At 46.9% G+C, this 12,864-nt stretch overlaps 1 protein-coding gene across 4 annotated transcripts in view; it reads right to left on the reverse strand.

The window, feature by feature from the left end:
* The window catches only part of comp (cartilage oligomeric matrix protein), a 90,075-nt gene that overhangs the window by 20,721 nt on the left and 56,490 nt on the right, over positions 1-12,864 (reverse strand). For all 4 annotated transcript variants that reach the window (XM_059991307.1, XM_059991308.1, XM_059991310.1 and 1 more), the window contains exons 5-12: positions 11,215-11,387; positions 10,500-10,637; positions 10,299-10,376; positions 8,747-8,899; positions 6,922-7,026; positions 6,041-6,148; positions 5,253-5,412; positions 4,734-4,852 (exon numbers count right to left, since the gene is read on the reverse strand). In XM_059991307.1, coding sequence (XP_059847290.1) covers positions 4,734-4,852; positions 5,253-5,412; positions 6,041-6,148; positions 6,922-7,026; positions 8,747-8,899; positions 10,299-10,376; positions 10,500-10,637; positions 11,215-11,387 — 1,034 coding nt within the window. The remainder of the gene's footprint in view (positions 1-4,733; positions 4,853-5,252; positions 5,413-6,040; positions 6,149-6,921; positions 7,027-8,746; positions 8,900-10,298; positions 10,377-10,499; positions 10,638-11,214; positions 11,388-12,864) is intronic.

The raw sequence follows: 12,864 nt of genomic DNA on the forward strand, positions 1-12,864 counted from the left end.
AGGCAACATTTCAATAATGACGAGATTATTTATTTTAGGCATTTGGTTAAGGATAAATAGTGGTCTGAGAGAATTCCAAAACTCTGGTTCTACCAATGCCATGCAATCTCAGATCACATTAACAGATCTTTCACTGAGGACGTCCCTCAGTAGTAACACTGCAGTATGGGACTCCCTCGGTACTGTCCCTCTGACAGTGTGACACTCCCTCAGTAGTAACACTGCAGTATGGGACTCCCTCGGTACTGTCCCTCTGACAGTGTGACACTCCCTCAGTAGTAACACTCTGACAGTATGGGACTCCCTCAGTATAGTCCCTCTGACAGTGTGGCAGTACTGTCCCTCTGACAATGCGACACTCCCTCAGTACTGTCCCTCTGACAGTATGGGACTCCCTCGGTACTGTCCCTCTGACAGTATGGGACTCCCTCGGTACTGTCCCTCTGACAGTATGGGACTCCCTCGGTACTGTCCCTCTGACAGTATGGGACTCCTTCGGTACTGTCCCTCTGACAGTGAGACACTCCCTCAGTACTGTCCCTCTGACAGTATGGGACTCCCTCGGTACTGTCCCTCTGACAGTATGGGACTCCCTCGGTACTGTCCCTCTGACAGTATGGGACTCCCTCAGTACTGTCCCTCTGACAATGTGACACTCCCTCGGTACTGTCCCTCTGACAGTGTGGCACTCCCTCAGTACTGTCCCTCTGACAATGCGACACTCCCTCAGTACTGTCCCTCTGACAGTATGGGACTCCCTCGGTACTGTCCCTCTGACAGTATGGGACTCCCTCGGTACTGTCCCTCTGACGGTGAGACACTCCCTCAGTACTGTCCCTCTGACGGTGAGGCACTCCCTCAGTACTGTCCCTCTGACGGTGAGGCACTCCCTCAGTACTGTCCCTCTGACAGTATGGGACTCCCTCTGTACTGTCCCTCTGACAGTGCGGCACTCCCTCAGTACTGTCTCTCTGACAGTGTGGCACTCCCTCAGTACTGTCCCTGTGACAGTGTGACACTCCCTCAGTAGTAACACTCTGACAGTATAGGACTCCCTTAGTACTGTCCCTCTGACAGTGTGACACTCCCTCAGTACTGTCCCTCTGACAGTGGGACACTCCCTCAGTACTGTCCCTCTGACAGTGTGGGACTCCCTCAGTACTGTCCCTCTCACAGTGAGACACTCCCTCAGTACTGTCCCTCTGACAGTGTGGGACTCCCTCAGTACTGTCCCTCTCACAGTGCAGTGCCCCCTTAGTACTGGTAAGTTTCTGGTAAGTTCCTACTTCTTCATTGTTCATCTGTTAGGGCACAGCTGGACCAGTGAGAATGGCTCCAGGGCCTGTGGATGTTCTTTGTGTGAGATATGGGAATTCCAGAAGACCTTCAGCCTCCCAGTTAACCACATCTGCAGCAGGAGAACCAAACATTTTTAAGGAACTGGAGCTGCAGCTCATTCAGGAGACTGGGGAAGTGACAGACTTGAGCTACAGGGAGGTAGCCCCTCCTAGGCTGCAGGAGGCAAGTAACTGGGTGACTGTCAGGAGAAGGAAGGGAAATGCATAGCTAGTGCAGAGTACTGTGGGCCAGTCCCGTCAATGTATACCACTTTGGATACTGTTGAGGGGGACGACCTGCCAGAGGGAAGCCACGGTGATCGTGTCTCTGGCACTGAGTTTGTCCCTGTGACGCAGAAGGGAAGGAGGGAGAGAAGGACTGCAGTAGTCGAAGCATAAACATGAGATCCTGTGGACACGATGGAGACACCTGGATGATATGTTGCCTCCCAGGGGCCAGTGTCAGGTACGTCTCAGATCGAACATGGCATTCTAAGGGGACAGGGTGAGCAGCCAGGTGTCTTGGTACATATCGACACCAACAACATGGGTAGGAAAAGGGAGGAGGTCATGAAGAGAGAATTTAGGGGGTTAGGCAACAAGCTGAAAAGCTGGACCTCCAGGGTAGTAATCTCTGGATTGCTGCCTGTGCCACGCACCCGTGAGGGTAAGAATAGGGTGATATGGCAGATGAATGTGTGGCTGAGGAATTGGTGCTGATGGCAGGGCATCAGATTTCTGAATCATTGGGATCTCTTCTGGGGAAGGAATGACCTGTACAAAAGGGATAGGTTACACCTGAACTCGAGGGGGATCAAAATTCTTGCAGGCAGTTTTTTTAGAGCTGTTGGGGAGGCTTTAAACTGAACTGGGTGGTAAGGAACCTGAGTGATAAGGCTGAGGATGGGATATTTGGTAAACAAGTAAATGCAGTGCACAGTGAGACTTCAGGTAGGATAGGTAGATGACAGGTCAAAGCTAAAGTCAGTGAGATGCATGCAGTATACAGAATAAGGTAGATGAGATTGGCAGGTGTCACTGAGTAGTGGCTGGAAGGAGGTCATACATGGGAGCTTAACATCCAAGGTTACGCATGACATTGCAAGGACAGGCAGGTAGGCAGAGGGGATGAATCCTTAGAGGTGACATAGGTTTGGAAGATATAGAATCCTTGTGGGTAGAGTTAAGAAACTGCAAAGGTAAAAAACCCCGACGGGAGTTATATACAGGCCTCCCAACAGTAGCCAGGAAGTGGGCTACAAGTTACAAAGGGAAGTAGAAAATTCATGGCAAAAAGGCAATGCTACGATAGTCAGAGGGGATTTCAAAATGCAGGTAGATTGGGAAAATCAGGTTGGTGCTAGATCCCAAAGAGAGAATTTGTAGAAAGTCTACGAGCTGGATTTTTAGACCAGCTTGTGGTTGAGCCCATGAGGGAAAAGGCTATTCTGGACTGGGTGTTCTGTAAGGAAATGTATTTGATTTGAGAACTTAAGGTAAAGGAACCCTCAGAAGGCAGTGAACATAATTTAATAGAATTCACCCTGTAAGGGAGAAGCTGAAGTCAAATGTATCAGTATCACATAGAGTGCAGCAAAGAGAATTACAGTGGAATGGGAGAGGAGCTGGCCAAAGTTGATTGCAAGGGAACTCTAGCAGGATGATGGCAGGACAGCAATGGCTGGAATTTCTGAGAGCAAATCAGAAGACACAGGGTAGATACATCTCAAATATGTAGTATTCTAAAGGTAAGAGGATACAACCGTGGCTGACAAGGGATGTCAAAACCAAAGCAAAAGAGAGGGTGTAAAGCAGAACACAATTTTTTGGGGAGTTAGAGGATTCAGAAGTTTTCAAAAACCAACAAAAGGCAACTAAAGTAGCCATAAGGACAGATAAGATGAAATATGAATTTAAGTTAGCCAATAATATAAAAGAGGATACAAAAGATTTTTCAGCTATATAAGGAGTAAAAGAGAGGCGAGAGTAGATATTGGACTGCTGGAAAATGATGCTGTAAAGGTCATAATGGGAGACAAGGAAATGACAGATGAACAAAATAAGTATTTTACACCATCTTCACAGTGGAAGACACTAGCAGTATGCCAGATATTCGAGAGTGTTAGGGGACAGAAGTGTGTGAAGTTGCCATTACTAGGGAGAAAGTGCTTGGGAAACTGAACAGTCTGAAGGTGGGTAAGTCACCCGGACAAGATGGACTACACCCCAGGGTTCTGAAAGAGGTTACTGAAGAGATTGTGCAGGCATTAGTAAAGATCTTTCAAGAATCACTAGATCTGGCATGGTTCTGGAGGACAAGAAAATTGCAAAAGTAATTCAAGAAGGGAGGGAGGTAGAAGAAAGGAAATTATAGACCAGTTAGTCTGATCTCAGTAGTTAGAAAAGTGTTGGAATCTATTATTAAGAATGAAGTCTCAGGATATTTGGAGGCACATGATAAAATAGACCAAAGTCAGCATGGTTTCCTTAAGGGAAACATCTTGCTTGAGGATGTAATGCTAAGTCTTTATAAGTAACTTGTGAGGCCTCATTTGGAATATTGTGAGCAGTTTGGGCCCCTTATTTAAGAAAGGATGTGCTAACGTTAGAGAGGGTTTAGGGGTGGTTCACGAGATTGATTCCAGGAATGAAAGGGTTATTGTATGAGGAATGTTTGGTAGCTCTGGACCTGTACTTGCTGGAATTTAGTATGGGGGGGGGGGAGAATCTCATTAAAACCTCTCGAATGTTGAACGGCTCAGATAAAGTGGATGTGGAGTGGATGTTTCCTATAGTGGAAGAGTCTAGGATCAGAGGACATAGCCTCAGAACAGAGGAACGTCTATTTAGAACAAAGATGAGGAGGAATTTCTTTAGCCAGAGGGTGGTGAATCTGTGAAATACATTGCCACATGTGGCTGTGGAGGCCAGGTCATTGCATGTATTTCAGGTGGAGGTCAATGGGTTCTTGATTAGTCAGGTCATGAAAGGTTATGGGGAGAAGGCAGGAGAATGGGGTTGGAAGGGAAAATGGATCAGCCATGGTGGGGCAGACTCAATGGGCTAGATGGCTTGATTCTTCTCCTATCTCTTATGGCCCTACTGCCCCCTCACAGTGTGGCATACCCTCAGAATTACCCCTTGGATAGTGCATTGCTCCCTCAGTACCTGTCCCTCCAACAGTTGAGTTGCTCCCTGAGTACTGTCTTTCTGACAGTGCAACACTCATTCAGTAACCGCCCCCCTCCCATGACAGCACGCGCCCCCTCCCAACCCTCATCCACTCAGTTCAAAACTGAGAACATCATCCTGGAATTTGAGACCCAGAGTGGGAAGAGAATTAAGATCGGAGTCAGCGATGTGAACATTGACCACTCAGCAAGGACAGCACGCTACCTGATCGGGGTTTCGGATGTCTGGGCAGCTGTCGCAGGCATCTCCAACCCCATCTCCATCCCGGTCCCTCTGATCCCGGTTTGGAACATGGGCACAGTTATCCAAGTTGTTCCTGATTCCTGGAAAATGGAGGAAGTGATTGAAATCCAAAGCACACGGAATGAGGAAGAATGAATTACTTTCACCCTGAACCATACCTATCAGCCCATCCCTAGCAATCAGACCTGACCTATCCTGTAACCCATTCGCTAGCCACCAGTTACCGTGACCTGTATGCTTGCAGATCCCAATCTCTGGTAGCCCATATCTCATCTCTTCTGCCCCCGCACAACCACCTAGCCATATTAGGTGTTGCCCCATCCTCAATGACCACAATGTGGTAATGCTGGCTGGGTTCACTAGAACCACATGCTCTTGTAGGCTCTGCTGTTGGGTTTCATCATGGCTGCTCTCTAACTGTCTTGTATTAACCTTGGTTCAGGGTACATGCAGGTTCTCACTCCTATTCCAAACCCATACCATCTCCATCCAAATCCTGATCGCATAAGTCTCCTTTTCCGTCACCATCGCTGTCCTTCTGGTTGTTATTAGAGATGAATTTGCAGTTGTCGCACTTATCTCCAAAGTTATCCTTGTCCATGTTTCTCTGTTTGACATTTGGTATCAGAACACAATTATCCTGTGAAAATGAGATTACAGCAGTTACACCAACTCTAGCACCAGATCCATCTTTATCTCCAACAATGACAGGGACAGCAAGAAAATATCGCTGCCTGATAATTCTCCTCCAAGTTGCCTTGGAAATATCTGGCCTCTCCTTCATATTTGATGGGTCTAAACGTGAAACCAGCCTTCGCAACATGGACTTCAGCAGTTCAGGGCAGCGACTCACCACCACTTCTTAAGGACAATTAATATACACAAGGGATTCTGCAGATGCTGGAAATCCAGAGTGTCACACACACACACACACACACACACACACACACACACACACACACACACACACACACACACACACACACACACACACACAAGGCAGCATCTATGGAAAGGAAAAAGAGGTGATGCTTTGGGCTGGGACTGTTCATCAGGTCTTAATGAAGTGTCTCGGCCTGAAACGGCAACTCCTCACGACATCACATCCACAATACAGAGTACAACTCTGGCAGAGTTTCTCCGATTGGTTGGTCCACATCTACAGACTATGACTCAGAACAACAAAGTGTTGAATCATTACATGAGTGCTACCACTTTGGCCAATATTGATTTTTAAACACTGACTTTCTATTATTTCAAACACCAACCTCTTCATTAACAATGCCGTCCCCATCAGCATCACTGTCACAGGCATCGCCAATCCCATCGCCATCTGCATCTTCCTGCCCGGAGTTTGGCACTACTGCACAGTTATCCTAGTGATCAACAAACACTCAGTTTACACAGTTATATTTGCTTTGCTTCGTTCTAATCATGCACATTCTTGTATAATCTATGTTTGTGTATTTCTTGCGAATATTTTGTATCTGATGCTCCGTGCTTATGATGTCCCTTATTTTAATTACACTGGACAACAAAGATTTTGTTCCCTGGATACTTTTGTGAATATCTTATGGATTTTGAACTGCTGATCAGGAAAATCACTGTGAAATTTCCATATCATGCATCATTTTTTGAAATTGCCTGTATTTGTTAATTCAATTTATAATTCAAGTCAGGATAACTGATGCCAAGATTAAGGAAGGCATTTTTGTTGGTCCACAAATCAAATGACAGGCAATTCGAAGAACTTCTAGTGGGACCAGAGAAAATCACATGGAAGGCTTGGGAGGATGTTGCTGAAAATTTTCTTGGCAACTACAGAGCACCAAGCTACGTGCAGCTGATCAACAACACGCTTCAACCATACAAAACCATGAAGTGCATCAAGTCACTAAAGATTCATTTTCTGCGTTTCCATTTAGACTTCTGGTGTTGTTGGTGATGACCATGGTGTAAAGTTTCATCAGAACATTATGGTCATGGAGAAACTGCATCAGGGCAACTGGAATCCATCAATGCTGGTTGACCAGAAGTCGATTGTGGATTGTGTGATGTGGACTTCACATCCATTTCCACTTTGTACTGATCAGTCCCCCTTTTCCCACCAGGTCTCTCCACCTTTCCCTTCCAGTTTATTCCATCATACCTTGCGGCAGTTTTGCTCAGTGCAATCCAGCGGTGCATCGGGAAACCCGTCGATGTCTGTGTCGGGTCCACAGACGTAGCCATTTCCAGCCCAGCCAATTCCACACTGAGACAATGAGAACAGTAAGAGTGACTGCAGTTAATATCACAACCTGACATGACAACAACCGGTGTTTAGCTCCACTACCTCTGAGCTACCATTCCAATATTTCACAAGCAAAAATATTCCCCCGCCCCTTTATTGTATATGCACACAGAAGTTTATTCAAATGACTATAACATTCCAGCAATACACTATTGTGTAATATTCTGGGCTTCATAGAACACACTATTTACCATTTCAAGTTAAAATACAGTTATCAGTATCGACAACACTCTCAAGCTCCTGGGGGGCCCACTGACACTGGAAATAGCTGATTGTGGCCATTGGTGAGGTATACTTCTTCTCCAGGGACACCTAAGCACAGATGTAACCCCGAAAGAGGAGCAGGCGTCAGCTCGGACAGAACCCTCGACTGCCCACTGCTTGGTCCTGAGAATGGGCAGCTTAGTCAGGCCCACGTGCCAACCGAACGGGGGGATTCCCCGAGTGGACTAATGTTTTCCTTCTTTACACAAATAACAATTATTTTCCCCAAGTCGTAAGGCTAATCAACACCCCCACCCCTCCACCACTACTTTATCATTTCCTGTCAGAGTCACCTTATGTACAGGCACTCCTGTGCCCAGCATCACTCTATGGATGTACAATCAATGTATATAAAATATCTTACGTCAGAATCACAATCAGGTTTATTATGGGCATGTGACGTGAAATTTGTTAATTTATATTTATTGTGGTTTTTTTTTCTTGCTGTGTTTTTTTTTGTGCTGCATCAGATCCAAAGCAACAATTATTTTGTTCTCCAATACACGTGTACTGTAAATAACATTAAACAATCTTGAGTCTTGAAAGGAGCAGTCCTGTTTGGATCCTAACTCTTTCTCTTCCGCTCCATGCCTCTTCCTGGATGATCATTTCAGACAATCAGTTGTTTGTAAGTGTGGCATATTTGACACCAGGATAAGCTTTAGCCCTTACGTACTGCCATCACAGAAACAATCTGTTGCAATGTCTGCATTAACCCTTCCCTGTCCTGGTCTTGGCCCAGCCGACATTTCTTCTGCTCCGCGCCTGACTCAATCCTGTGTTCGCTGCCGACTCGCGTGCTTTCCAGTGCAGCAGCACTATGGTTAAAACATGCTTCCAAAGTGCAAAGTAACTTTATTATCAAAGTATGTATATGTCACCATATACAGCCCCGAGATTTGTGTTTTTGCAGACATTCACAGTAGAACAAAGAAATACAATAGAGGCAATTTTAAAAACTACACACCAAGACTGACAAACAACCAATATGCAAAATAAATAAATAACAAAATAGTAAAAATCTCTATCGAGCCCCTCCATGACCTTGTCCCTCCCTTCTCATTATCTTTCTCATTACTCCCTCCCCCTTCCATCTCTGACTCTAATCCCCCTCCCTCCCTTGCTCAACCCTTATCTCACACTCTATCACCTCTCCCTCAATCATCCACCTGTTATATCTTCATCTTCACCCTCTCTCTCTCTTTCTCATTCCTTAACCCCACCTTCTCCTTCCTTCCCCACTCTCCCAATCCTTTCCCTTCTCTCTCTCCTTTCTTTCCCCTTTCAATCCTTTGTTTCCCCCTCGCTCTCTCAAACTTCTAATTTGTTCCTTCTGCCCCCTCACATCAAGCCCCTCCCTCCTCCCTCCATCCCCTCTCCCTGCCTTTCCAGTGGGGAGGTTAGATTTTTTCCTTACAACGCAGCTGATCTGTCTGTTCTGTGTCACGATGCACTGTGCATCCTGGTGACATGGGTTCAGTGCTCCGTTTGAACAGGTTCTCTCTGGCTGACAGCTCCCGGCCTCGTTTTTAATGTACCCAGCTTTGCACGGCCCACACCGGAACGATCCCTATGGAGAAAGAATAGAGTTTGCAGTTAACACAGAGAACGCAACGATTCTCACTGACCTTTGGTTTAGGTTAGGTGAAGAAAAGGAATCTGTTAAATTGGAACTGTGAGTTCCAATCCAAAAGCTACATTCTCTTGAGCAACACACACACACACACACACACACACACACACACACACACACACACACACACACACACACACACACACACACACACACACACACACACACACACACACACACACACACACACACACACACACACATCCCTACCTACCTACCTACCTACCTACCTGGAGGAACCCTGCAAGTCTGCAAGTCAAGTCAGGCAACTGCAAGTTCTATGCAAGGGAATAAATAGTCGACCTTTTGGTCTGAGACCTTTCATCCAGGCCCGTAAAGGAAGAGTACAGCAGCCAAAACAAGAAAGTGGGAGAAGAGTACAAGGGCAGGTGAGACTGGAAGACAGGGAAGGTGGGGGGGGGGGTGAATTAAGAAGCTGGGAGGGGGTAGGTGGAAGAGATAAAGGGCTGAAGAAGAAAGCATCAACATTTTCTGAAATGGCTGGAAATTATGGAGTCAAAGTTTGGGTCCTGAGTGAGAGAGACCGCTCCTGTTTGGCTGGCCAATCCACTTCACACCTTGTTCCGAAATGCTTTTTGTTGGCACTGCGGATTCGCTGGGATGAACACGGGGTAGTCGGGAGCTGCCAGTTCCCCCGCCCAGCACACGGACAGGTTACAGACCTGCTCTCGCTGAACCCTGAGACACCGATGTACGGCCTCAGACTCAGGACACCCCTCACACTCACACATACGAGGGGTGATTGATAAATTCGTGGTCTGAGGTAGAAGGAGTCGATTTTAGAAAACCTAGCACATGTATTTTTCCTACATTTACACACTTAGTTCAGCGGTCGTGGAGCACACGGATCCCTTCGTTGTAGAAGTCGGCGTCTTGGATCACAGCATGGTCCACAGCATAAGGTGATTGATAAGTTTGTGGCCTAAGGTAGAAGGAGATGAATTATTAACCAAACTTTCTACATATTCACTCATGTGCGTGTAACGAGAGCTGTATAACTCATCTCCTTCTACCTTAGGCCACGAACTTATCAATCGCTCCTGATATGGACCACTTCTACAAAGAAGGGATCCGTATGCTCCACGACCACTAGACCAAGTGTGTACATGTAGGAGGGGACTATGTTGGAAAATAAATGTGCTAGGTTTTCTAAAATAGACTCCTTCTACCTTAGGCCACGAACTTATCAATCACCCCTCATACACACAGCATTTGTGGTCAGCACCGAGAGTCGTTCACAGCCTCCCCTCAGTGTGTGTGTGCGCGCCAATGTATTGTACGCCTTTCTCTTCCTCTCTCCGCGGCTGTTCCTCACCGGGGTGTTGGTGCAGATGGAGTTTGGATCACAGCCTCCATTACGCCCGTCGTCGCACTCGTTGATGTCCGTGCACACCTGCAAAATAAAGCAAGTGAATGAGGCGCTACAGCATCATCCCATCACCCCCAGCTGGTGTTCAGCTCAGCCACCCATACTGAGACTGTCTAACGGTGCCAGTCCTCACGCAGGATCCTTTACCTGCTTGTGTACTTTGGCGAACGCCTCCCCCACTCCCTGAATTCTCGGGCCACTGTAGCCGCTCGGGCAGGGGTCGCATTGAAAACCAGGAGATTGATTAATACACCGAACTCCGGGGAAGCAAGGCTGTGTCTTGCACTGTGGAAGAAAGGAAGACTGGCTCATAACAACAACAACAACAACGTGCCTTGTTGATCCCGAGTGGGAAGTTTTTTTCATTACAGCAGCAACATTTAAAAACACACCTAGCAGTGTGGAGACTTCACTAATAATAAAGTACAGAATGATAATATATACAATAATAATTCACTCATGTGCAATAATAACACACAAAATAATAAAGCAGAGATTATTATACTATGATACGTGCTCTCAACCCACAGATGTTGGAACCTGCTAGTGAGCTTCTTCAAGCATCCTTCAAACTCTCACTTCACTTCAGAACTTTTGGTGAAGTTTGAACAATGGACAACCACATTTTATCCCAGTTTAACTTGCAGATATCCTGTTGATTGGTTAATGTGGCGACCAAATGGATAATGGGCTCTCGCTTTGTATTAAGCTCACCAGAAGACCTGGCATCCAAAATTATCCCCAAGCCCCCACCCTCCTCCCCACATCCTGCCAAGCTATCAGCTCCAGCTAAACTGCAAGAGTCACGATCCCCTGCTCTCGGCAGCACCCCTGCCCGTTGTGCATGCACCCTTGCACTCACCTCATCCACGTCTGTGCAATGTGTCCCATTGCCCGTGAGGCCGGAGGGGCAGGTCCCACACTGAAACCCATTTACGGTTTCAGAGCACAGCACCCCAGGGAAGCAGGGGTTAGGCACACATTTTCCAAATGGGTATACAGTAATCGGCAGCTGCTTCCCTTCCTGTCGAATACCTGCAGGTGGGAGTGACATTAGGAGCTCATCAACAGGGGTCGAACTATCAAAGGCCCCGGGGTTCTTACCCAGAAGCACATCTGAAGAGCAGGCACAAGGACCCAGAGCAGAGGGAGGTCCCAGCACAACGGCTAGAACCAGAGGAGAAAGGCCTTCCCACACTTCAGCAATACTTTCACACTCCAGAATTCCCCAAAACTTTGAAAGACCAATGTGAGCCTTAAACAGTGCTGTTACCATTCTGACATAAACACTTACTAATAGATACAGAAACTGGGAGTGTAATACAAAACAGCATCCACACAAAGTGCTGCAGGGACTCAGCAGGTCAGGCAGCATCTACGGAGAGAAATTAACAGTCTACGCTTTGAGCTGAGACTCTTCCTCAGCTCTGGAAAGGAAGACTGTGGAAGCCAAAACAGGGTTAATGGTGTGACGATGAACCTGTGATGCTGCTTCAAATAGCCATTTCATTGCACTTGTGTGTCTGACAATGAACTTTACTTGTGTTATCAGTAAGTAATCCATTTTAACCGTGCAGGCTGGTGGACAAGGATTAGCCAGCACCATTAGGAAGCATCCTCCTGTTCTGCATTCAAATTCGACTAGGTCATTGACAATAGACAATAGGTGCAGAAGTAGACCATTCGGCCCCTCGAGTCTGCACCGCCATTCTGAGATCATGGCTGATCATTCACTATCAATACCCAGTCACTGCCTTGTCCCCATATCCCTTGATTCCCCTATCCATCAGATATCTATCTAGCTCTTTCTTGAAAGCATCCAGAGAATTGGCCTCCACCGTCTTCCGAGGCAGTGCATTCCACACCTCCACAACTCTCTGGGAGAAGAAGTTTTTCCTCAACTCTGTTTTAAATAACTGACCTCTTATTCTCAATCCATGCCCTCTGGTACTGGACTCTCCCAACATCTGGAACATATTTCCTGCCTCAATCCTATCAAATCCTTTAATTATCTTAAACGTTTCAATCAGATCCCCTCTCAATCTCCTCAATTCCAGTGTGTACAAGCCCAATCTCTTCAATCTGTTTCAGAAACATTGTCCTGAGAACGCTCGGAGCTTCAGTTTAATGTCGGATTTGAAAGGTGGCACAGCCCAACGCAGAACCTTCCCCAGTGCCATCTTTCTAACAGCGTACAGCTTACTCACCTGTGCCCGTCCCACAGGGAGACACTCCCTCAGTACTGTCCATCCCACAGCAAGGCGCTCCCTCAGCACTGCCCATCCTGCAGTGAGGCACTCCCTCAGTAATGCCCCTCCCACAGTGAGACACTCCCACAGTACAGGCTGTCCTACAGGGAGAAATCTCTCAGTACTGCCCCACCCACAGGGAGGCACTCCCTCAGTACTGACTGTCCCACAGGGAGTAATCTCTCAATAATGCCCTCCCACAGACTACTTGTCCCACAGTGACTCCCTGGGGGATTTACAACATCCCTACTGATTCTCAGACA

Source organism: Hypanus sabinus, chromosome 16 (assembly GCF_030144855.1).
Source record: "Hypanus sabinus isolate sHypSab1 chromosome 16, sHypSab1.hap1, whole genome shotgun sequence".
Lineage (NCBI taxonomy): Eukaryota > Metazoa > Chordata > Chondrichthyes > Myliobatiformes > Dasyatidae > Hypanus > Hypanus sabinus.